Below are 27,006 nucleotides of genomic sequence, written 5' to 3'. Positions count from 1 at the left end.
AGGAATAATGCGAGGCATGCTGTGTGAACCAGACAACATGCGCATTTATGGTTGCAGTAAAGTCAACTTTTTATGTTTATGTGTTGCATGACACGTGTAATGCATGACGAGATTTTTTCCCCTCTGTTGAGTGTGTAACTTGCATAGTTACATAGTTATTTGGGTTGAAAAAAAGACACACGTCCATAGAGTTTAACCAGAGAACAAAGTACAACACCAGCCTGCTCCCTCACATATCCCTGTTGATCCAGAGGAAGGCGAAAAACCCTTACAAAGCATGGTCCAATTAGCCCCAAAAGGGAAAAAATTCCTTCCCTACTCCAGATGGCAATCAGATAAAATCCCTGGATCAACATAATTGGGCATTACCTAATAATTGTAGCCATGGATGTCTTGCCTTATTCATGATTGGATGGGTGGAGCAGGAAGAGATATTTTATGATCAAAAGAACCATTGTTCAGTTCTCTCACCCAAATATTTAGGCTAAAGAAAAATGCAATTTTTTAATTTAAACAACTGAAATTCTTTCCAGCACTGAGTTCTATACCAAGTAAGAATTTTAATTAACTTTTTTTTGGTTAATCTATGGCAATATTTGCTCAGTTGTGACGCCAATCAGGATCTGTGTATACACAACATATAAACCATTTACTCAAATTTAAACATAGCTTCCGAACATTATTATAATTATGAGTTTTACAGTAATTGTTCTATGTTAATGTATGGTACAAGTAATAACTGACATTTAGTGGCCAGATCATTACTGGAAAATAAGAAATTAAAATAAAACTGTTTAAAACCGTGTTTTTAATGTAAAAAGTACTGAGATTACCTCTGTATATGAAATCCATGATTTGCAATGATTTAGCCTAACTGCTTGTAAATTCCTGATTTGCAAACCTACTTTTTATACCAAACACAGAGGCATTTACAACTAACTTCTGAGTTTTATCCTAGGAGGTTAGTCTCTTCTTTAAAATATTTTTCAGCACTTTGCAATTGAAAAAGCACCCATAAGTAGTTGAAAAAGTAATAACTTATATACTTGCGTATAACCCTAATTTTCAGCACAAAAAAATGTGCTGAAAAGTTACTCTCTTGGCTTATATGCGAGTTATTGGAGTAGAACGGATGGTGGAGCAGGTTTTGTTACTGGCAGAGGAGCATAAGGATCTTGCACTAGTGTCCCCAATCCCCTGCAACATGGTGTGCAGAGTTCACTGCTCAAGACTACCTGTGTCCTCTGGTTTGTGAAGTGGAGCATGTCTCAGCAGTGCAATGATGGGGGATTCTTTCTGTGTGGCAATCGCTGTGTCTCATATCTATGACGCCATCTAGTGGTGTCTTGAGACAACTGTATCATCCTCTGGGCATATCTGGCTATGGGGAGGGGGGCCAATTTGTACTTGGAGCACATCTGGCTACTGTGGAGGTGGCTATACTTGGGAGGGTACTTATACACGAGTCAATCACATATTCCTGGTCTCTGATGGAAAAGTGGGTACCCTGGTTTATATGTAGGTCGGCTTATACGCAAGTGTATACGGTACTGAAATTTTGAGTATTTTCTTTCTTGCTGATGGTTTAAAATCCATGTCATAGACAAGGTGTGAAAATACCACCTAAGAAAAAAGGTTAACTGCATATGGGACACAGTTATTTTTTTTGTCTGTCAAGTCTTACATTGGCTACTTTCTTTTTTTTTTGGGGGGGGGGGGGGGGGGGGGGGAAGAATACTGGTAGAGAAACATTCTCAGCGATTCTGTTTATTGAGTAGTATTAATGGGAGCAAAAATATAAACGCCACGCTAATAAGTCAAAAATAAATTCTGTATACCAAATCCTCAATCTTCAAAAAAGAATTGTAAAGTTAACTTTATCGCATATTACGGTTAACACATAAATTCCCCCATGTGCAAAGTTGCTAAAAGTTATATAGACAGAGTTCATGAATATGAATCCTATGTAGTTGAGATGAAAACTATTATTTCTATCTGCACTGGAATCAACCTCAGCAGGGAGATCTAAAGCACAGAGTACAAGGGGTCCGTCCACTTTCACAGCTGGGGTTTTTCTGTTTTTACTCTTTATTGCATCAATCCACGTTTTGTTCCTGTAAATGTTTAGAAAAGGAAATCTTAGCATGACATTTCTTACCTTTTTCAAACTGTAGCCTGCATGAAAAATTATAGGTGGCAGCAAAATATTAAAGAAGACTTCTGGGTCAAAGGTTACCTGCAACAAATTGCACAGGATTAGTTTAATGAAAATTAGAACATCTGGACTACCTTGTTCACTTTCAGTTGCAAAGATTAATTTAAACAAATTAAGACAGAATGATCAAATTGCTATGGCCAGTTATTCATACAGAACAAGAGTGATTAAAGTAGAAACCAGATATTTCTTTTTGTTCATGTTCCATTAAATGTGTGTAGCATCTACCGAAGCAGGTCATTTTGGCGCCCGGTGCCGTCATAGCACTATTGCAATGCTACGCGCAAGAGTAACTCGGTGATCCGGCGATCACCAGACCCTGAATTACACCTCCTCTGAGTTGCTAAAACTCGGAGGGGGAATAGTATTTACCACCACTGGGGATTTGAGCAGTAGCAGGGTGAACCGCCATTCGTCTCACCCTGTGCCCAGCTCACCAGCGGCAGAGGCCTATGTACACGCATCTACTGGGGTCCATACCAGTCTCTCCACTTGCATACTATACAAATATATGCCTGACTGTGCTCTGTGAAACTTGAAAGGCGAACAACTGCAAAGAAATAGAGAAGATGTTCGTTAACATGTTGTTGGTGTTATTTAGAATGCAAATGACTTTCAACATTGTGCCCTGATAAGTTCATCCCCCCATGACCCTGCTGGGAACATGTTTTGGGGGCAGTGAAGCTGTCAGGGCTGTGTGAAGGTGTGTGTCTCCTGCAACAATGGGGAAATGTGATTTTTGCATGGGAAGTGCTGAGTTCATGAGAATAAAACAGAAACTTCAAACTGGAACCTGAAAGACAGGATGCTGCTATCTTGCAGCCACTATTGTTTTAATATAAAAAAAAAGTGTTGTTACAGTTCTCTTTCCTAGACACATGTTGTGCCTGTTACACACAAAGATTTTCTGGCATATTTACAGTCAGATCGATTATTCCTAACTTGCCCAATCTGATTTCTGATCAATTTTCCAATCTATTTTTCATTCACTTCTATGGAAAATCGATCGAAAAAAAAGATCGGACATGTTGGAAATAATTGATCTGACAGTAAATCTGCCAGACAATCTCATCGTGTGTACATAGCAGACATAGAACTGAATGGACCTCATCAAGCTTATACTGTTAAACATTTCCCTGCCTTCCTTAACAGAATTTCAGAAGTCAGCGTTGATCCTTTCCCTCCAGCATTTCAAGCCATTGATCTAGAATGAGTATACAGATCAGGTGCTCTTACTATAGTCTGATCATACTTGCTGCATGCTTGTTACAGGTGTGTGAATCGGAAACTACTGAAGCCACAAAAAATGAAGTTAATATGTCTGTCTCCATACAGTGTAGCTTAGAATGAAAGTGTTAAACTGAAGCATGTTGTATTATGGGAATCAATTAGCTTCTCTTCCCCATGTTAATGGGATAAGCTACAGAAATATCCATCAGCTAGTAGAAACAGAAAGGAGAACTTGACTAACTTGAGACAACACAGACCGTTCTTCTTTCACACACATTCAAATAACTAACTAATGTGTTGTCTTTACTATGGATAAGACTATAAATCAAATTTACAATTCTCTTTGGTTTACATAGTATGGAATAATATGGCACTATCTATGTGAATGATACAAACCACATGATACCCTCCACAAAGTGTATGCCAGGTCACAGAACTCGAGCCTCGTGGGCAAAGCAATCATATTCAGTGCTGGCCTCTGAGGCAAGTCTGAGAAGTGCAGTGAAGCCAGAGAATGCCTCGGACAATAATAGATGACAAAAGGCAAAAGAAAAAACAAAGCAGACTGGCACTGCGGTCATGGGACTGGCTTGAAGATGACAGTTAGATCGGGAGGGATCAGGGTATTCACCTTATGCGTGCACAGGATGCTGAAGTAAACATCAAATATGCATGTAGTGAAGAGATTGAACCATCCGGCACTGCATATCCAGGTTAAGCATAATAATCATTTATTGTATCCATTAGTCCATTCATACAGACAACTCCATCAATTGTACTTATGCAATGACATACCCTTCCTGTTCTTAGCTGTGGGGTAGTGTGGGAGCAGCGGTCCGCCTGACAGCTGTTTCGCTCTGAACTGAGCTTCTTCTGAGGCTCCGTGCGCGGTGTTCGACCGATTCTCGGGTTCATTTATAATGCCGGGCAACCGCTCCTGCTTCCGCATACGTCGCGCCGCTAAAAAACCTCACTTCCTTCCCTTACTGTTTTCGTTTTGTGCGCATGCGTACGTATCTCCGCGTGACGCTTCAAAAGTACAGTTGCGCATGCGTATTATCGTCCGCCTATGACGCGAAACTTCAAAACATGTGATGCGGAAGTAGGAAGTGATTTTGCGCTCCACAGTGGCTCACCGATTCCAATGTATCTTCTGGACATTCTGAGAGCCACTAGGTGGTGCTAAATCCAGCAAGAGGATGCCTGTTAAAGTACCTGTTCTAAAACCACATTTTTATTGTTAATCTGTTCTTAAAAAGTATACATAAACTTTCAGTAATAAAATACATTATTAAAAGAAAGGGGAGGAGGAAAGGGGAAGGAAAAGTTAGATGTATATATACTTCTGCATCTTTCCAAATGGATGGGGACCGAGGGCAAAGGAAGCTAAATATAATTAAGCACTAAATTTACCCCCTAGATATTCCTAATTCATTCTCATTTCTTTTCTTGCATATTCTATCTTAAATATGCTGGATTCAGCACCTTCAAAAATATCTACATCCCACATTACCCCATCCATATATTCCCACTAAATTCCATTCCCAAATTTTTTAAAAACAACAAAGATAAATTCTGGGCTGCAAGAGAGAGAGAGAAAAAATATTGTTTCCTAAACTGACTAATTCCCCTACTTCTCTATTTCTTTATTTCTTAACTCTACTGGTCTAGGGGTCCAAAAAGCAGGCCATCTCGACATTATCGTTGAGGCCTAACACCCCCATTGCTTCAGTATTGATTATCCATCTGCTTTCTTGTCTCAATAATCTCTGCTCCCTATTTCCACCTCTTGATGGAATTTGGACCTGTTCTAGCCCTGCAAAGAATAAGCAAGTCGTGTCTCCTCCATGTTCCATCCGGAAATGTTCGATTAACCTTGTACATCCTTTCCCAGTTTCCACTGATTTATTATGTTCTCGTACACGTTCTCTCATCTCTCGTGTTGTCATTCCGATATAAAATCGTTGACATGGGCACCATACTATATACACGATATATCTCGTTCTACACGTAATGAAGTCCTTCACTTTATTCTCTACTGGTCCCACTTTTAAGTACTTCCCTGTTTTCATATGTGGACACTGAGGACAATGGCCGCATCTATAGTTGCCTTTCGATTGTCCCTGGTCTAACCATGTGGTTTTCTTTGGACTCCTAAATTCACTCGCTGTAAGCTTGCTTCCTAAAGTCGGTGCCCTTTTAAAGGTTATCAGTGGTGGTTGGTTATATACACCCTTTAGAACCGGATCCCTTTCAATCATCTTCCAATTTTTCATAATACTTTTCCTTATCTCCTGATGCATTGGTGTATATTCGAAGGAGAAAGTTAATCTATCGTTGCCTACATCTTTTTGTTGTCGTTCCCTCTTATCTTTCTTATTTCCTCCTTCTATTAAATAACCTCTTTCCACATCACTAGCACGTTGTAGGGCAAAATCCAAGTCTGTTGGTTCGTATCCTCTTATTTCTAGATTCCTTTTCAGTTCCATTGCTTGATCCACAAAGTCCTCTCTCCGGGTATTATTTCGTCTTAGCCTCAGGAACTGTCCATAAGGAAGGGATTTAAAGGTGTGCTTTGGATGGTAGCTTTCCCTATGTAATAATAAATTGCTGTTTACAGGTTTCTTATATCCTTTTGAGATAATTTTATCTCCTTCTATTATCAGCTCTAAATCTAGGTATGCTACTCTCTCTTCACTATATTCGTAAGTGAATTGCATATTTTCCTTCCCTGAGTTCAAATAGCTCATAAATTCTTACAGGGCCACACGGTATCCGGACCAGTACACCAGGATATCATCCACAAACCTGGACCATCTCCCGAGGCAAGTGCCATGTGGGACGTCCGGGCCATACACATATTTCTCCTCCCACCATGCCAAAAATATATTGGCATATGTGCATGACACAGACGTCCCCATGGCGGTGCCCGACAGCTGCCAATACCAAACGCCATCAAAAGTGAATGCGTTGTGTGTGAGCACGAACATCAAACATTCGCACACAAACTCAATATAGTTTTCATCTTTTTGGCCCCGTCGGAGGAAGGTTCTAACTGCTTCAACCCCTGCATTATGGGGAATTCTGTTGTACAAGCTGACAACGTCAATAGTTACTAAGGCATCACCCGTCCGCCATACTTTTCCTTCAATGCTTTTCAGCACATCAAGAGTGTCTTTTAGATAGGATGGCACCTGTCGGAGCAATGGCCTCAGGAGATGGTCCAGATATTTTGACAGTCTCTCGGTCAAGGAACCCATGCCGGAGACTATCGGGCGTCCCGGTGGACTAGTCCGGGACTTGTGAACTTTCGGTAGGTGGTACCACACTGGTCTCCTTGGATATTCAGGTAATAAATCACCAGCCATTTTTTGTGTCAATACTCCTCTTTCTACTCCTCTTCTCAACAAGGTTCTCATAGAATCTTTAAATTTCATTGTCGGGTTCCCCTTTAGACGTTGGTACACTTCCCTTTCCCCTAATTGTCTTAAGGCCTCATCTTTATACTGTTTTGCTGTCATTACTACTAGGGCACCCCCTTTGTCTGCCTTCCTCAGGATCAGATCCGGTCTATCCTTGAACCACTTAATAGCCAATTCATCCTTCTTTGTTAAATTGGATTTCATTTCTCTATACTTTAAGGCCCTTAAGTCATTCTCGACCTGTATTTGGAATAGGTCTATCGCTGATCCTGGTGTTACTGCAAAAGGCCTGGTGGATCTGCATGGTCTAAAAAGTTCTCTTTCTTCTCTTTCCTCAACATTTTCGTTTTGGGGCTCATTCTCGGGGTTACTTTCTGTTTTTACCTCTATATTACTTTCTAGCCAGAGTTCCTTTAAGACTTCCAAAGTTTGAAGATCTCCTTCACTCCAATCTTGTTTCGGGGTGAAGCCGATCGGGCCTATACTTTTTTCTTGTGTTTCCACCCCCCGTTTATAATTCAAATCTTTTTTCTCATAGAAATGTCTTATACTCATCCGTCTAATTCCCTTATATAGATCTATTTTAAAATCACAAAAATCAAAATTTTGGGTACATGAAAAATTTAGGCCTTTGCTTAGAAGCTGATTGCATTCTTCTGGCAGTAATTGGTCACTGATATTGATCACTTCTACTTGTTGTTCCTCCTGAAATATTTCCGTTTCTTGGATTTTTGCTCCTCCCATCCCTTCTGATCCCCTTTCCAACTGACTTGTTTTTCTCTTGGTCTTGCCCCTCCCCCTGCGGATCCTCTTCCTTGATGCTCGTTTTTTGGCTGGGTGCTACCCAAGTCCTCTCTCGGATGGGGAGCTCCTCCATTTCCATTCCCTTTTTCATCCCCGCTAGATTCCGTATCTGTTGTCCAATAACCTTTTTTTCTGATATGGTTTCTTTGGATGCTCATTTCTGGGTTTATTGTACTTTGGTTTATTTGAACTCCATGTAAAGAGATTATTATGTTTGTAGTCGTCAGTGTCCCTAATATACTTATTCAATTTCCGTTGCTTTATTTCTTCTTGCATTGGCACTTGTTTCTTTTCTATTCTTTTTAAGGTCTTTATAAATCTTTCTTCTGCCACCAACTTCTTATACTGTTCTTTCAGGGATTTTATTTCAACAATCAGTTTTTCATGTTCCTCCTCAGTTCTTTCTAAAACAATATTTTGCAGTATTACTGCTTGTGCAGCATGCGCCTCTCTCCATCTTCCCATAAACTTTTGGTCATTTTTATATTCCGCCGGTTCGTAATATCGTCTGAACCCTCTTGCGGTGATTTGTTTACTTTTATACTTCTTTAAAGTGGTCATAGTCCAGAATACCTTGATTTCTTTTTCACAGAGCCTCTCGAGTTTCAGCTCCACCACTCTTGCCCCCACAGCTTTGTTTTTCGTGGTTGAGGTGGCTGGATTGTCGAACAAATTGTCCGTGTCTGCTCTTCCAGCTTTTATTGCCTCCTCATAATCACTTTCATTGTCAGAAACCAATTCCTCCTCTAAATCTTCAACATCACAACTTTCTTCATCCTCTAAATCCCGCTGTACCCCGCGTGCACTAGTCATATTGACACAGACTGTAAAATTTCAAAAGGCAAAAGAAAAAACAAAGCAGACTGGCACTGCGGTCATGGGACTGGCTTGAAGATGACAGTTAGATCGGGAGGGATCAGGGTATTCACCTTATGCGTGCACAGGATGCTGAAGTAAACATCAAATATGCATGTAGTGAAGAGATTGAACCATCCGGCACTGCATATCCAGGTTAAGCAGAATAATCATTTATTGTATCCATTAGTCCATTCATACAGACAACTCCATCAATTGTACTTATGCAATGACATAAACTATATTGAGTTTGTGTGCGAATGTTTGATGTTCGTGCTCACACACAACGCCTTCACTTTTGATGGCGTTTGGTATTGGCAGCTGTCGGGCACCGCCATGGGGACGTCTGTGTCATGCACATATGCCAATATATTTTTGGCATGGTGGGAGGAGAAATATGTGTATGGCCCGGACATCCCACATGGCACTTGCCTCGGGAGATGGTCCAGGTTTGTGGATGATATCCTGGTGTACTGGTCCGGGAACCGTGTGGCCCTGGAAGAATTTGTGAGCTATTTGAACTCAGGGAAGGAAAATATGCAATTCACTTACGAATATAGTGAAGAGAGAGTAGCATACCTAGATTTAGAGCTGATAATAGAAGGAGATAAAATTATCTCAAAAGGATATAAGAAACCTGTAAACAGCAATTTATTATTACATAGGGAAAGCTACCATCCAAAGCACACCTTTAAATCCCTTCCTTATGGACAGTTCCTGAGGCTAAGACGAAATAATACCCGGAGAGAGGACTTTGTGGATCAAGCAATGGAACTGAAAAGGAATCTAGAAATAAGAGGATACGAACCAACAGACTTGGATTTTGCCCTACAACGTGCTAGTGATGTGGAAAGAGGTTATTTAATAGAAGGAAGAAATAAGAAAGATAAGAGGGAACGACAACAAAAAGATGTAGGCAACGATAGATTAACTTTCTCCTTCGAATATACACCAATGCATCAGGAGATAAGGAAAAGTATTATGAAAAATTGGAAGATGATTGAAAGGGATCCGGTTCTAAAGGGTGTATATAACCAACCACCACTGATAACCTTTAAAAGGGCACCGACTTTAGGAAGCAAGCTTACAGCGAGTGAATTTAGGAGTCCAAAGAAAACCACATGGTTAGACCAGGGACAATCGAAAGGCAACTATAGATGCGGCCATTGTCCTCAGTGTCCACATATGAAAACAGGGAAGTACTTAAAAGTGGGACCAGTAGAGAATAAAGTGAAGGACTTCATTACGTGTAGAACGAGATATATCGTGTATATAGTATGGTGCCCATGTCAACGATTTTATATCGGAATGACAACATGAGAGATGAGAGAACGTGTACGAGAACATATTAAATCAGTGGAAACTGGGAAAGGATGTACAAGGTTAATCGAACATTTCCGGATGGAACATGGAGGAGACACGACTTGCTTATTCTTTGCAGGGCTAGAACAGGTCCAAATTCCATCAAGAGGTGGAAATAGGGAGCAGAGATTATTGAGACAAGAAAGCAGATGGATAATCAATACTGATGCAATGGGGGCGTTAGGCCTCAACGATAATGTCGAGATGGCCTGCTTTTTGGACCCCTAGACCAGTAGAGTTAAGAAATAAAGAAATAGAGAAGTAGGGGAATTAGTCAGTTTAGGAAACAATATTTTTTCTCTCTCTCCCTTGCAGCCCAGAATTTATCTTTGTTGTTTTTAAAAAATTTGGGAATGGAATTTAGTGGGAATATATGGATGGGGTAATGTGGGATGTAGATATTTTTGAAGGTGCTGAATCCAGCATATTTAAGATAGAATATGCAAGAAAAGAAATGAGAATGAATTAGGAATATCTAGGGGGTAAATTTAGTGCTTAATTATATTTAGCTTCCTTTGCCCTCGGTCCCCATCCATTTGGAAAGATGCAGAAGTATATATACATCTAACTTTTCCTTCCCCTTTCCTCCTCCCCTTTCTTTTAATAATGTATTTTATTACTGAAAGTTTATGTATACTTTTTAAGAACAGATTAACAATAAAAATGTGGTTTTAGAACAGGTACTTTAACAGGCATCCTCTTGCTGGATTTAGCACCACCTAGTGGCTCTCAGAATGTCCAGAAGATACATTGGAATCGGTGAGCCACTGTGGAGCGCAAAATCACTTCCTACTTCCGCATCACGTTTTGAAGTTTCTCGTCATAGGCGGACGATAATACGCATGCGCAACTGTACTTTTAAAGCGTCATTCGGAGATACGTACGCATGCGCACAAAACAGTAAGGGAAGGAAGTGACGTTTTTTAGCGGCGCGACGTATGCGGAAGCCGGAGCGGTTGCCCGGCATTATAAATGAACCCGAGAATCGGTCGAACACCGCGCACGGAGCCTCAGAAGAAGCTCAGTTCAGAGCGAAACAGCTGTCAGGCGGACCGCTGCTCCCACACTACGCCACAGCTAAGAACAGGAAGGGTATGTCATTGCATAAGTACAATTGATGGAGTTGTCTGTATGAATGGACTAATGGATACAATAAATGATTATTATGCTTAACCTGGATATGCAGTGCCGGATGGTTCAATCTCTTCACTACATAGACAATAATAGATGAACTCACAGAAGAAAAAATCATTATAAAGTCATTTGTCTGGGCACAGACGAGAAATGCTATTAATGACTTTCTGAGGTGGAAAGTACAAAGACTGATATATCCCATAGCAATGTATAGCCCTAAGACTCAACCAGCAGGATTCTGCCTCCGATACCAACTCATAGTCAGAGAAATGATGCACATAAAGCAAGATTCCTCGATACAATGGTCTGTGTCAATAACAGGATAAAGCGTTTCAAGTAGCACTTGATACTGTAGCAAAAATAAAGCTAAAAAGAGTCAAATCCTGTAATATTTGTAGAAGTGTGTGTCAATAATTCTAGCAGATAATGAAGCCAAGTCACTGCTCAGAGTCTGTTGGTATGTACAAAAGGGGAAATTCTGAGCAAAAGGATGTGGTGTTGGCAAATGGAAAATAAGCCAGATGCCACTTATGTTAAAATATTAGAAAGGTACAGTGAACTAAATGTGGGTACCTGAAAATGGATTCAAACAACAGTGAAGAACTATGTGAGTTGTGTAAACTTAAACCTCTGCTTTAAAAATTTGCTGTATGGCTATAGCAGCGGTTCCTGAATGGTTGGCCTGCAATGGGAGTGCGCAAAGGGTTAGCCGATTTTTCTGTTTGGCCACACCCACTTTAGTACCTCCATTTTGCCTTACTTAAGTGTCCTCACTAGGGAGATTCTCTGTTTTTCTTTTCAATCTGCTTCTTCAATCTGTTGGTTCTTATTGTCTCCTGTTCAGTAAGCCAGCACCTATTCAGGAAGGAGTTTTTTGGGCAAGACTCCCTAACACTGCAGCTGCCTACTGAGTGTGCTCTAGTGGCTGCCTCGCAAGTGCTTTGAGTCCGACAGGAGAAAAGCGCTATACAAAAAAAAAGGAATTATTACTCGCACTTGTATTATCACATTCCATCTAGGTTGCAAGGAGGAAATGGAACAAAGAAGACTCTGGTCTCTTTACACGGGAGGCTGAAAGCGTTAAAGTCACTGCCTTTCAGCTGCTCCTGTGCATTGCTCAGGCAACTACTGGTGCTCAGGATGCACGGTGAAGAGGTGGCCCCACTCACGACATCGCATCCAAGCATGGCCCGAGGTCTTCTGTCTCCAGGTTACCCCACCGTGTGCCAAATGATTACACACGTGCTGTTACATCCTGCTACTCTCAGGATGAGGGCATGAACCTGTACTCAGTTTTCTGTCAGGGGACATAAAATGTCTGCAGTACAAACAACTTTTTGCTCTTTTATTTATATCACATTTGTAAAAATAAAGAGAGTGAGAGAAAAGAGAAGAGACAGAAAAAAAACAGGAGAGATGGGGAGAGGAGAGAATAAGGAAAAATATGAAGGAAAGTACGGTAATAGCCCTCAGCTCACTAGTACTTGCATATATGGCAGCAGCAAACAGAGCAATCTCCTGTCCTCATTTTTCTCAGGCTAAACAAACGTGAGAGTAATGCATGATGCATTTCCAGTGACTTCTCTGCTCTCTGTAGAGTCTGATGACACTGAAGATGGGAGGAATTTCATGCATATGGATCTACTTGTTCAAAGATGCGGTAAATCCACTATAGAAGAAACTTGTGTTGAAGCTCATTGTCATGTTTCTTAAAAGCCCTAAGCAAAATATTTTTACTTTTACAATGTAGTGTCATCTATATTCTAGAAGTAAAGAACAAATACAACACCTTACCCCAGGATCACAGAAGCATTGTAAAGTCCAGCACAGGATGTAATGAACGTTTTAGACAGTCTAGAGACTGCTGCTTTTATCCTGGCTATTGCGGTCTTATATCAAATTTGGGAATCCTTGTAGTATGGGTGGAGCTGGGCAGAGTGGGATCACTCCCCCCCCTTGGGCTGTTCTCATTCAGAAGATCTACATTATGCAACACTCACTTCACCACTACACCATTAGTGGAGGCGTTTTCTTTTATACAAACCTGCAGTTCTATTATAACAGCCAATAAATGCTAAGGGGCCTATTTACTAAAAAGGTGAACCGGCTGTTTGAAAGATAAAGGCCAATGTGCCTACAAGATATTGGCACATTTTTCGACTCGAGATTTACATAAGAGGCCAGTGGCTGAAATAATGGCTACATTTCAGTCTGATCTAAACTTGCATATGGTTTACAGATAGGTCACCCTGAAAGCCACTTTTAGGCTGGTTTCACAGTGGGACGTTAAAGTCCCACGTTACAGCAGCCAGTAACGCAGCTTAACTCACAGCACTGTAAAATCAATTGTGCTGTTCACAGTGCCCACGTTGCGTTACATTGTAACGCAGCACGTTTAAACAAAGTGCTGCATGCTGTACGTCATACTGGGCTAAGCAGCGTTAGACTGCTTGCACATGCTCAGTAATGGTGGAGTAGGAGGTCTCCCTTCCTCCTCCGCAGCCAGCCACATGGCTAATTAATATTCACTGCACTGCAGAGACTCGTGGTAGGAGTGTAGTGTTGTCCGGATCATGAACGAATCGTTCATTTGATCCGGATCTTTTTTGTGAGTCGAATCATCCGGATCATCACAATGAAAGATTCGGTTCACAGTGGATGTCTGTCTGGAAGAAACAGGAACATACAGAATGTACAGTGCAGGGAAAGTCCTGTCCTGCTAGTCATGTCACCCAGTCTGCTTCCCTAGTAAAATGATTCAAATGATTCGGTTCAAAGATCTGGATTTTTTCAATGATCCAATTCAAATGATCCGAATCCTTAAAAAGATCCGGACTTCCCATCACTATCCTGGAGCGGCTGCTTTGAGAGCTGCATAACGCAGCTCAATCTGACGTCCAATTTCAACACCACCATACGTTGTGTTAGGGGAACGTTATGCGACCATAACGTCCCCTAAAACGCAACGTCCCACTGTGAAACCAGCCTTATAGATTGGCAGTTTTAAAGTAGAGATTGTCATAAGCTAAAATGGAGTACAGTGGTGTTTATGCACCCTGTTCACTGATTATCTGAAGATTGCTATTTTATGAACCAGTGGTACATGGTCACAATGCTAGTCAACAGGCCTTGTACCACTACATTTTCTGCTCAAAAGTAACGGGCCTGAAAGGCAATACCCTTCTTCATTGAAGTGGATAGAGCAGTGGATCGCTACCATATAAAACTTCATCACCATTTTATAAATTCAGCAATATTAAAGAGGAAACCACAGTCTTCTTAGGCCTCGGCCTGTTGGCTAGGTTCGCAGTGGGAACTGTGCTCTGGATATAGAGCCTAGCAAGATAATATGTTATTATGTAAGTGATGCTTTTGGTGAGTATAACTGGGCCCTCAACATGGTTGTATGTTAACAGGCACTATACTCCACCCTTCCTTTGTCCATATGCATCTTGTTTGCCAAGTCTGTGTGATATATTGTGAAAATATAATTTTGAAACAGAAAGAGGAAATCACATTTTGAAAAGTGTAGACCAAACATTGGCGATGAGCTTTCAGATCAGGCCACTTTATGAATAGACCTCTAAGTTTTATTACTTCTTATACATGTGTAAATGGTATGACCTCTCGTGTCCCTACCTCTCCCTCTAGATTGTAAGCCTTTGGGCAGGGTCCTCACTCCTTTTGTGTCCTACCTGATCATGCACTTCTATTATTGTGCACCCATGCTATGCATTTGAGTGAACCTAACTTGCCTAACTCCATGCTCCTATCCAGTGACTGACTAAGCATTACCTTGTACTCATACTGTGCTGTGTGATCTGGTTTTCTTGTATTCCTGTATTGTCATATTGCTGTTTGTCACCCCTAAATATTGTCTGTAACCTAAATTAATGTCCAGCGCTGCGTAATATGTTGGCGCTTTATAAATACAACAAATAAATAAATAATAAATAAATCTCGCATATATAATTTCCAGCTAGACACTGTGGTTTTTCCATCATTTACCTTTCTCAGCATGTCGTTCTGTTCTACATTGTGGATCTTCTCAGGAATAATTTCACCTTTCAGCGTGTATTCAAAGAACTTCCCACTGACGTTGACGAGAAGCGTGGTATAAGCCCTTTTTTCTTCTGTGCAGCTGATGGTTTTGTCATAGCTGCTCATAGAGGGTGTGCCATATCGGAGTATCACGCCAACAATAAGTCCTACAACAAAAACACAAAAAGCGTTGTCGTTTCCCATAACAAAAGTTTAATTATATATTTTCATGTCTACATACAAGGTACTTTCCTGGTACCACTCAGTCACACCAAATTGACATATATGTTTAGATCATGAAACCACATTTATAAAATGTAATGCTCTTAAATATAAACAGAGTGTAATGATTTGCAAACCATGTAACCTTCGTATTTAATTGAAAATAGTATATAAAGCTAACACAGCAAATGTTAAGAAATGTGTTTTGAAAAATGTACCCTTATTTTAATTTTGATCCCAGCTACATGTCTCAAATAGAGAAAGAAGCACCAGAACACCGCTCACTCGAACAGGGACAGTGCTGGAACCAGGAAGGCAAATCCAAGGAGACTGTAGCAAAAGGAAGGGATCCGCACATGTCCTAAAATGATCCTTTATTATGGACGTATCCAAAACACCAATCACGCATCAGTAGCTAACATGTTTCAGACCTACTGGCCCTTAATCATAGCTATGATTAAGGGCCAGTAGGTCTGAAACATGTTAGCTACTGATGCGTGATTGGTGTTTTGGATACGTCCATAATAAAGGATCATTTTAGGACATGTGCGGATCCCTTCCTTTTGCTACATGTCTCAAATGTTGGATCCAGAGCATACTGAGAACTCATTACCTCTTACAGGGAACATTAACTGAGAGGGATAGGGATGTTTTCTTTTAAAAGAAAAACATCCCTAAGTGATAAAATTATTTTTTATAACTTTTTTTTCCCTGTAACTTGCCAAAATATGTCAAGCAAGGGTCTAGTATACAGTGCAGGAGAGTATTGATGTGTATGCACATTTATACTGTTCACAGCATGTTTTGTATGGACAGATAGACTGTCAATACCGCTAGGGAGGTTAAGGCAGGGAGCACACTTGTAGGGCCGTTTGCCCCTGCGATTCCCGATGCTCTGTCGTTAATGTTTAACGCAAACGTTTTCCGTGCACATTTCTGCATTTCCGGCGTCATGTACTTTACGCAAATGTGTGCATCATGCAGAAAACAAACCAGAAAGAGTGACGTACAGATCCAATCCGCTGATATTTCCATGGCCTACCCCTCTTCTCCCTATTCTTGACAATCCATTCCCCCCCCCCCCCCCCCCCAGTCCTTCATGCCAGAGGTTACCCGGCGTGGCGAGTAGACCCACCTATTAGAGCACACCGACTTCTCACTAATGGGAACTGGGTCCAGCTATCTGATTTACGCACACAGCTTAATACCCCTGGTTTAGATGTCTGGAGTTGGAACCAATTTAAACATTTCATAAGGTTTCAAGGGACAAAGGAAAGCTTTAATAGATCACTGTCCCCCTTTGAACATACTTGCCTAGGCAAAGGAATGACTAAGGGCATGATATCATTGGTGTACTCAATCCTGAATTCCTCTGAATCTCCGGCAGGTGCACTTAAATCTAAATGGGAATCTGATCTTGGAGAACAATTTACTGATAAGCAGTGGAATAAAATCCTGATTTTCTCACAAAAATCATCAATTTCTTTGAGAAGTCAAGAGGTGGGATACAAGATTTTTACCCGGTGGTATCTTACACCCTCTAGACTCCAGATGATGTTCCCCGGATCCACAGGCACCTGTTGCAGATGCGGAGCAGAGTTGGGCACCCTTCTGCATATATTTTGGCCCTGCCCGGGTCTGGCTAGGTATTGGGCAGTTGTGAGGGAGCTGATGCATATTATGACAGATTTTCTGCAACCCGACTCCCCTGCCTTCTTTCTCCTCCATCACAATACCTGGTCCATCAGAAGATATAAGAAGACTCTCACGCGACACCTGATTAATGCCGATAAGATTCTTATAGCCAGACATTGGAAATCCTCAGAGGCCCTTTCTATTCAGGAGTGGCTTCGAGAGATTGACCAAGTCCAGAGAATGGAAGACCTTACTGTCACAGGACCCCTAGTGGCTGGAACGCAAAATGCCTTCCAATCGTTTTCCGCACCCAGACCATGCAAGCTGTGGTCGCAATCGGTGCGCAGAAACCGCTGGAATTTTGGCAGCAGACTGACTAGAAGGGAGCCTGTGAGTTACGGTAATTACAAATTACACACTATTTCAGGGTATAACTGCCACCGCCTCTGTTACCATGGGACAGAGGAGCCTACTGACTGGCTGAGTCTAGACCTGCAAATAAAACCGGTTAAACACACTCTATTCTGTCTAGCTAGCAAACAGTAGCGTCTCTTCAGAAGTCAGGGTTCAATTTGTGCGGCTGAATAGCAGGGTAGCGGAATAAAAGACGTTTGCGTAGTCTATTAAAACGCAATATAAATAATTAACATATACAGAAAATCGTTAAAAATCAACAATTATAGAAACATTAATAGCCAGTATGAAAATAAAAGGGAAGAAAATACTTAGGTTCGTGGAAATATATCCTTTCTGGGAAAACTTGTAAAGTTCCTTTGTTCCAGTTCAGTAGCAAAGTTCAGACAAGATGGCCGCTAACCACATGGTCCTCTGGCTAGCAGCAGACAGGCTCTCATAAAGATGGAATTTGGAGGACTGGATTCCGCCTGCTAGCAATGTGCTTTTGATGAAGCTGGTTTGGGGGTGTGGCCACGCCTGCCCCCTCTGAATTACAAACCAATCACTGTTCATTCCCTCAGAGAGATTTAGGGTTAAACTTATGAAACACTAATTCAAAACCGATAAATGCCACATTGGCGCTGATAACAGATTAATATTCCTCAGATGATGACAAGTCCTATTGACATCAGACTAGATTAGGGTATAGGGTCCAGTTCCTGAGAAGTTTAATAACTTGGTTGTAGGGGCCCCTTGCCCCTCTAGGCTGGTATCAAGAGATTCAGCACGACTCTATAAATCCAATGATACTGCTCTCATAACTATCCTATTTATGGTATTCCTTAAATATGCAAAAAAAAATAAAAAAATCATATAACATGCATCTGAATCTGACCCTAGCGGTGCCACACTGGCTAGCTCGTCTAGGCCGCCTGGGGAGCTAGCTTGCTGGCTTTCTTTCAGGCAGCCATATGCTGAGCAATTGACACCTCTGTTAAGGCCCAGATTCCTAGTCCTATGCTAATTACAAATCACAGGCACCCTGTACCTTAGTTATTGCTATTTCTCTGCTGAGAGAAAGAGAGCCCAGCATGACTGCAGATAGCCACAGACAGTCAATTCAGATTCAACCTTAATCGCAATCGGTGCAGAAAATCGACTGCGATCGCATTTTTTCACGGGTGGTTCACGGACGCTGCCTGCGGCCACGCAACCGTCCGTGACACTTACCTCTTCTATTCAAGACAAACATGAGCAATTCTGAAAGACGTGGTATGGGTGGTTTGAATTTAAGGAATCTGACCGCTACCGCTCCCTTGTATCCGCCTAGTCACATGGATTATTCGTAGAACTCTAACCGTACCTCTGATGTTCTAGAGATGGTTATGGGTTTTGTTGCTGTCCCTGGGACCCTACGCCCAAAGCCGATTTTTTCTCCTTTCTTTCCTTTCCTCACCATCTATCCTTCTCTTTACTCTTATTCTTTATCTTACTCTTATCTCTGTTTATGTCAGACTAAATCCTTTTCGAGTACTTGTCCATGTATGTTAGTCATATATGGGTGAGTCTGAGATTCTCTCACTAATTGACATTAAATTAGCTATGGTATATACGGAGAGACTTCGTCCTCCAGGTTTTTATACTCTCTATGTGGACTATATATTCAGGGACGGCTACTGGTGTATGTTCCCTTTTGGGCCCAGAGCCGATCCCCTAATTATTCCTACATCTAATGGAGAGTCTTAACCTTATCAAAAAGGACCCTTAAAGGGAAGGTTCAGGGAGGGGATTAAAAAAATAAAAATAAATTTTCACTTACCTGGGGCTTCCTCCAGCCCATGGCAGGCAGGAGGTGCCCTCTCCGCCGCTCCGCAGGCTCCCGGTGGTCTCCGGTACCCGACCCGACCTGGCCAGGCCGGCGGCCAGGTCGGGCTCTTCTGCGCTCTATTTCCTGGTATTTCTGCGTCCCACGCCGGCGCGCTGACGTCATCGGACGTCCGCCGGGCTGTACTGCGCAGGCGCAGAACTACTGCGCCTGCGCAGTACAGCCCGGCGGACGTCCGATGACGTCAGCGCGCCGGCGTGGGACGCAGAAGTGCCAGGAAATGGAGCGCAGAAGAGCCCGACCTGGCCGCCGGCCTGGCCAGGTCGGGTCGGGCACCGGAGACCACCGGGAGCCTGCGGAGCGGTGGCGAGGGCACCTCCTGCCTGCCACGGGCTGGAGGAAGCCCCAGGTAAGTGGAAATTTATTTTTATTTTTTTAATCCTCTCCCTGAACCTTCCCTTTAATGTTTAGGCAGTCACACTCACTATATTTGATGTTCTATCACTTTGGAAGGAACCACGCTGGCTTGTGGTCCGCTTTACTACAGTTTATAAGATGTTATAGACAGGGCTGTGGAGTCGGTCCAAAAATCCACCGACTCCGACTCAGACTCCGACTCCTCAGTTTAGGATTCCACCGACTCCGACTCCGACTCCACGACTCCGACTCCTCTAATTTGCATATTACAATTTTGTTGATTAAAAGTATGTAACATGAAATTCGTCTCTTAACTGCCAACGCTTAGGAATTTTACAAGACAACTGAAGTGAGAAGGATATGTAGACTACTATATTTATTCCCTTTAGACTAAAACTAGTCCTTGGTAAGAGTACTTGTAAAAGGTACAAACCGGAACAAAGAACATCTATCAGGCCCTAGGCAATGTAAGTGTGGGTACATGTAAGAATGATGTGCAGGTACTCTGCAGGGGAATGAGGAGATTGTAAACAGACAACACCTCTGTGTTCAATGTGCACAGCATTCTCAGTGGATTCCCTGCAGCTCTGTGGGGAGTGCATATGTAGAGTATAGTACTACTGTGTAACAAAGTAAACCTGAGACAGATGAAATTAAAGTTTTATACATACCTGGGGCTTCCTCCAGGATAATCAGTCCCTCGTTGTCCTCCTCCACCACCTGGATCTTCTGCTATGAGTCCAGGTACTTGAGCCAGTGAGGCGTAGTGCGCATGCACACACTCCGCCGCCAGGAGCGTACTACACCTGTGCAGCACTATTGCGCTGGTGCAGAATGTTCCTGGCTGTGGGAGCGGCATGCGGCCGGACAGCGCTGACTGGCTGAATTACCAGGACTCATAGCAGAAGATCCGGGTGGTGGAAGACAGTGAGGGACTGATTAGCCTGAAGGGGGCTGGAGGAAGCCCCAGGTATGTATAAACTTACTTTTCATCCGTCTCAGTTTCCCTTTAAATTTGTAGTCACCAAACCAAATTTTAATAACATATCAAATTATTTGATTTCATCAGCAAAGGGAGTGCATACATTTTCATAAATCAGCATCAATGCAGAATTATTTCCATCTCGTTGACCATCTCTATTAGTGACACAGCTACACATCAGGCTTTATTATTACAGCATAGATGTTATTTAGTATATATAAGAGATTCCTGTGTACACATCATATATACAGTCACAATCAGATATGTATATCTGACTTTAAAAATACGGGGACTGCTTTATTGAAGCAGCACAAGTAACTAATTTTGATTGGTTTATTTCATTTTTGTAGACTAAGCACAGCTATTACTGTATATATACTGTATATATACATTATTTTTAATGACTTTTATCTGAGAAATAGAACATTTTATCATATTTTCTATTTTAATTACAGTTACAAATTCATTAGGAGTCGGAGTCGGAGTCGGTGCATTTTTCCCCGACTCCGACTCCGACTCCAGGCACCCAAAATTGCCCGACTCCACGACTCCGACTCCACGACTCTGACTCCGACTCCACAGCCCTGGTTATAGAACTGGTTTATGTTTCAATACCATGTACTGAATCGCTGTCTTCTCTGGCTTGTACCATATATGGCAAGTTATATGATGTTATTTTTGTTGTCTTTATGTACTTAAAAAAAAATTTCCAAAATAAAAGAATCTTTAAAAAAAAAAAAAAAAAAAAAAAAAAAAAAAAAAAAAAAAAGCAGAAAGCTGTGCAATTTAAAAAACGCAGAGGTTAAGGTTCCCTTTAGGCAGGGAACACACTAGACGCATTTGTGCGCGCTTTGCCACAGACGTTAAAAGGTGCACGATTCTACAATGCACACGCATTCACATGTGCACCTGCACCCGCACATGTGCTTTAAGGCAGAAACACACTTGCAGGGCTGTTTTCCCCTGTGATTCCCGGGTCTTTGCTGACTTTTTCCTTTGTGTTTAATGCACAGGTTTTTCCATAAATGTTTCCACATTTCTGCGTTTGCTGTGGCATGTGCTGTATGCGAACATGTGTGTCGTGTGGAAAAAAGCAGAAAGCTGTGCGATTTAAAAATGCGCAGAAGTTAAGGTTCCCTTTAGGGAGGGAACACCACTAGAAGCATTTGTGCAAATTTTCCCATGGACGGCAAAACACACACAATTCTAAAGGCTATTGAAGTCAATAGCCTAGTGCGGGAAACGTGTGTCACAACTGTTTGTTCACGTTTTGCGTTTTTCCACGCATTGTTAAATTGCACAACTTTCTGCTTTTTGCCGCACAACATGCATATTTGCATAATGTACATGCTGTCAGAAATGTGGATACGTTCCTGGAAAAACGTACACGTTAAGCACAAAAGCGTGAATGCAAAAGCCGACAGAGACCCGGGAATCACAGGGGAACATGGCACTGCAAGTGTGTGCCCTGCCTTAAATAACAGGTGTGAGGTGAAAAAAAAAAAAAAAAAGATCTACCTGGGGCTTCCTCCAACCCCTGGCAACCTATCTGTCCCTCCCCGCAGTTCTGCCTCCGTTGCAGATTCCGACCTCGTCAGGTCAGTATCCTTTGAGCACTTGGCTGCGAGCGCTTAACCGTGACGCTCGTGATCATGCTCACGTGGCCTGGAGCATATTCCCCAGGCACAGGAGTACTGCGCCTGTGCAGAACACGCCATGCCACGTGAGTGAGCACGATCGCAACCAAGCGTGGCTACGCGCTCGTGCAGGCACAGAAGATGCTGACCTGGCAAGGTTGGCATCTGCAGCGGAGGGGATCCTGGGATGCTAGAGCTGCGGCAAGGGACAGATACGCTGAAAGAAGCCCCAGGTTGTCACTTTTAAAGTGCACATTAGTTTGTGCGGGCAGTGTTGCTCGGATGCGCCTTAATCACGAATTCGAGTAAATCCGGTCACGGCAGAATCGAAATCCGCATAGGCCATGATAGTGATCCAGATTTGAATCGGAGCTCGGATTTGACTTTAACGTTAATAGCAAAGCCCTCATACATGCTGCAATCACCAAAAGTGCATGGATTAAAAAGGTGATCATTGGCTACAACGTAAAAATTTTTTTTAGAATTTAGCGGTTAATAGCAAAACTCCCTTACATGATATAAACACCAAATTTTTAGGATATGTTAAGTAGAACAGGGAGAACAAGGGGGCAATTTTTTTTTCAAAAAGCCCTTACAGTTTTTGAGAAAATCGATTTTAAAATCTCAAATGATAAAATCATTCGTGATTAAAAACCGCCCCAAACGCCAACTTTAGCGGTTAATAGCAAAGCCCCCTTACATGATCTAAACACCAAATTTTCAGGATATGTTTAGTAGAATAGTGAGAACAAGTGGCAACATTTTTTTTAAAAAGGCCTTATAGTTTGAGAAAATCAATTTAAAACACTGGATGTTTTAAAACGTCCATTAACAGGGAAAAACTGGACGTTTTTATACTATTGGTGGTCCAGTAGTGGTTAAGGATTGCAAACGCCAAATCTTAATTGATTTTGCAGCAGTTTGTTAAATAACTTTCTAGCTATGAAAAAAAAATCCCCCAGTATAATTTTTTTCCCAGTTAGCCAAGGGCACACTAAACAGCCCACATGGTCAAGATGTAATCAAACAACAAAACCAGTGAAGCAGAGCAAGCTGAACCAAATGTGATTCTAACTAAAAATGGGTCTATCTTACACTTGTCTGCTAACCAGTCATATTCTGCTAACCAGTCATATACAACCAGGAGATCTCCTGCTTATTTGCCTGGTATGCTCCAAGTCCTCTCCAGCTGACCTCACGCTCTTATAGCAGCAAGTCAGACCTGATGGCTGATATCTACAGTATCTATTACTGTCCTACAGGGCATGCCTCATACAATATCATTTAAATGAAAGGACAACATGCTCCATTATTAACCAGCACACTGAAAATTGAGGAATTGTTGAATGGAAAACCCCTAAAATGTATCTGAATGTCGTCTTATAAATGGGTACTATTATTGTATTTCTAAATATCCCTGCAGAGAGTAGATTTATACCATCCTCTTACAAAATTTTTTTTTAACTACAAGAAGCTAAACAAATAACAGAGGAATTGGAAGAAACCTAAAAAGAACAACAGTTCTGATCAAGGAAGGTTATTAAATAATGTAATGTTATTTATCACTGTATTTCCCAGGATATGTTTATTTATGAGCAAAATTCACTATACTAGAGTTCAGTTCCAGCTAGATTTCTTTTGTTCGTCTCTGTCAGGTCTCTCTGAATATGTATATTTGAGATTTTCTCTTTCACTTGCAGGGTCTCAGAATGCATTTATATTATATCCTTTGCATTACAGAACAATTCTGCATGTCAGCTCCCTGCCTATACATTTTCATAGGCCTGTTCAAATCTGTGTGTTGCATTTTAACTCAATGCATGTAGGCTTTCTATTAATGTGCAAGTTATACTGCGCACTGTGTCCAATTCAGTTTACACGGGCAAATTATAAGGCCTGTGTTATGCAACGCATATTAATGTCAACTCAGAGGTCCTTATAAGTTATATACCTGATTCCGCCGAGACCCGGGCTGAGTCTGCCACTTCCGGGTCTCGGCGCTTGTTTCCCGCTGATGATGCTGCCGGTGGCCCACAGGCCGCACTTCTTGATAGGCGGAGGGCGTGTTCCCAGTACACCCTCCGCAAAGGTAAACAGTGATCAGCTTACAGAGTGGTCAGCTGATCATTCAGCTGACACCTAGGCAGGGCCTTGCAGTGTGATTGGTTGTATGGAGTGTGGCCAGCCACTGATTGGATGTTGGTCTGTATTTAAACCTGCAGAGTGCTTCCAGTCATCGTCTATGATAAGCATAGCTTTGGCTAGTTGCTGCGTGCGTACTTTGATAGTTATTGATATTCTGGACCTCGGCTTGTATTTGACTACTCTGATGTGTTTAACCTCTGCTTGATTCCTGGATAACCCTTTGCTTGCAGCCTGGACCTACCTCTGCTAGTTACTGGACATCCCTTGCTTGCTGCCTGGACCGACCTCCGCTAAGTTACTGGGCATCCCTTGCTTGCCACCTTGACCGACCTTGGACTGTTACCGGATATTCCTTGTACAGTCCTGGCCAAAAGTTTGGAGACAAAAATATTGGAAATGACAGCGTTTAGGTTACTTGGTCGGTTACTTGGCCATATGAAACAAGTTTATAACGCTTTCGGTCAAAGTAGAAGAACTTTATTAGACAGGTGAGAGGTTAGGTGATACATTAAGTACTGTATCAAATATAACTAAACTAAGGTGTATCTAATCATATTTTCAATCAAATTATATACAGAATATTAGCCACTTCCCAACCAGTTTTTTTTCCCCATAAAAACCAGGTTGATTTTCACATTACACTCCTCCCATTCATTTGCCAATAGCTTTATTGTTACTTAGCACATTGAAATTATCTACCGGTATATCTTGTTTTGATTGCCACACATTAGGCTTTCTTTGGTTGGTACTGTTTGCTAAGAATTATTTTAAATTTTATATGCATTTTAAAGGGAATAATAAGAAAAAGAAATCATAATTTCTCAGTTTTTAGCCATTGTAGTTTTAAAATTAAATGCGCTTCAATACATATAACCCATACGTTTTATTTGCCCATTTTTCCCGGTTATTATAACATTTAAAATATGTCCCTAGTACAATGTATGGCGATAATTTGATGATTTTTAATACTATGACAATAATTACAAGCTTTTTTTTTTTGCAAAATGAACAGTAATATACCCTGACATGCATATTAAGTGTATAATGTAATTATTATTTATTATTTTTTAAATGGTGTCATTTTTAATTTGGTAGCTATAGAGTAGGAGTGTAATGGGTTAAATGTAATAAAATGTAATAAAAATGTATGTAACTGTATTTTATGTATGTAATTGTGTGTTAGGGAGCATTTTACTTATGGGTGTGAGCTGCAATGATCAAGAACGGCAAGGTAAACAAAACAGGTATGTCTATCTATGCCCCCTGGTTGTTAATGGAAGTTTCCATGGGCGTAGATACACATACCAGCATCACAGAACTGGTTAATATTGCATTGCGTGGGAGCGTTCTGCGTCTCTGCGAAGTACTACCTGCACAGCAGCAAAACGCTCCCAGCCACATGTACGCAGCAGAGCCGTGCTTGCGCAGAAGAGCCTGATTGACGCGACTGGAGGCAGATTACAGGGGCCGAAAGCAGGCAAACAAATTATTTTACGCCCTTCATCTCAGGCCCAGATCTCAATTTTCTTGATCATCTTTGCAATGAGTCCGCTGTTGTTGGCACAAGGGGTACCTACACCATATTAGACAGATGGTATTAATGGTTTAGCTATTTGGTGAATTTATAGAGGAACCGTACGACAAAAAAAATATATAATGAATATGTTACGATGCTTTATTCTAATAGTTTTAACTGACTTTACTTCCACTTATAAATGTGTCATGTAATATATGTACCATTATCCTGTAAGGAAATACTAAATCAGTTCAGAAAGAAAGAGAAAACACTTAACACTAAATGACTTGAGTAATGTAGAAAAAAAAAGGATCCTACTGCATATTCCTGCTATTTAGCTTGGGCTACACACTGGAAGCAATCAGACCCATGTCTGAGCTTTATTGGGCTCTGATTCTCTGTATCATTTGAGCTTACAACGAGCCAATTACCAACCTCAGAATAGCTATGTGTAGTGAATTCTCCTATAGATCTCCACTATAAGCTTTATGCGTTTTTTAACTTACTTCTCTAACATTATCAGCTGCCAACCTGCACTTTGCTTCATTTATGAAACCTCCATTTGCATGTTCATTTTGCCATAGAGATTCAAATCAAAGTATAACTGCAAGTTAAAATTCATAACAATTTTAAGTGCTGTTGACTTTTTCTGGACAGGGATTCCTTGACTTGCTAAAACTACAGTTTTGCTGCCAGTCATTGTAGTGTGCAGGTTGAAACTGTTAATGTTTTTTTTTTTATGTTTGAAAATAGGCCACACCCGTTAGGGACCTTTTTAAACCATCAAGAGGTGCTAATGTGGGAGATGAGCTTAGATCTCTGTATTTGCTGTGTTTTATAAATCTTGTGGTTAGGTTTATAGCTAGTGTTCTCACCCCTAGCCCTGTTAAGACAGTTGTGACATTGCAAAACAATTAGAGATCTATGTATTACCGGTAAGTGTATAGTGAGAATGGAGCATATCTTTGTTCACTTAAAGCAATCCCAAACTGAAAATAAACTCGAGAAATAATAGATGTAGCAGTAATGTATAGATCTCCTTATTTTCAATAGCAGGGGTTACATTTGATCTATGGATTTCTGAACAGCAGCCATGTCAGTGTAGAGTAAGATCTGGTTCAATCAGCTCCCAACAAAAAATAAATTAATTAGCTTTGAGGTTTTCAGT

At 41.4% G+C, this 27,006-nt stretch overlaps 1 protein-coding gene across 2 annotated transcripts in view; it reads right to left on the bottom strand.

Moving 5' to 3' along the window:
- The window catches only part of SLC9A7 (solute carrier family 9 member A7), a 133,859-nt gene that overhangs the window by 69,246 nt on the left and 37,607 nt on the right, over positions 1-27,006 (bottom strand). For both annotated transcript variants that reach the window (XM_068268122.1, XM_068268123.1), the window contains exons 2-3: positions 15,031-15,230; positions 2,159-2,236 (exon numbers count right to left, since the gene is read on the bottom strand). In XM_068268122.1, coding sequence (XP_068124223.1) covers positions 2,159-2,236; positions 15,031-15,230 — 278 coding nt within the window. The remainder of the gene's footprint in view (positions 1-2,158; positions 2,237-15,030; positions 15,231-27,006) is intronic.

This window comes from Hyperolius riggenbachi, chromosome 2 (genome assembly GCF_040937935.1).
Source record: "Hyperolius riggenbachi isolate aHypRig1 chromosome 2, aHypRig1.pri, whole genome shotgun sequence".
Taxonomy (NCBI): domain Eukaryota; kingdom Metazoa; phylum Chordata; class Amphibia; order Anura; family Hyperoliidae; genus Hyperolius; species Hyperolius riggenbachi.
This window is presented reverse-complemented; position numbering and strand designations above follow the sequence as displayed.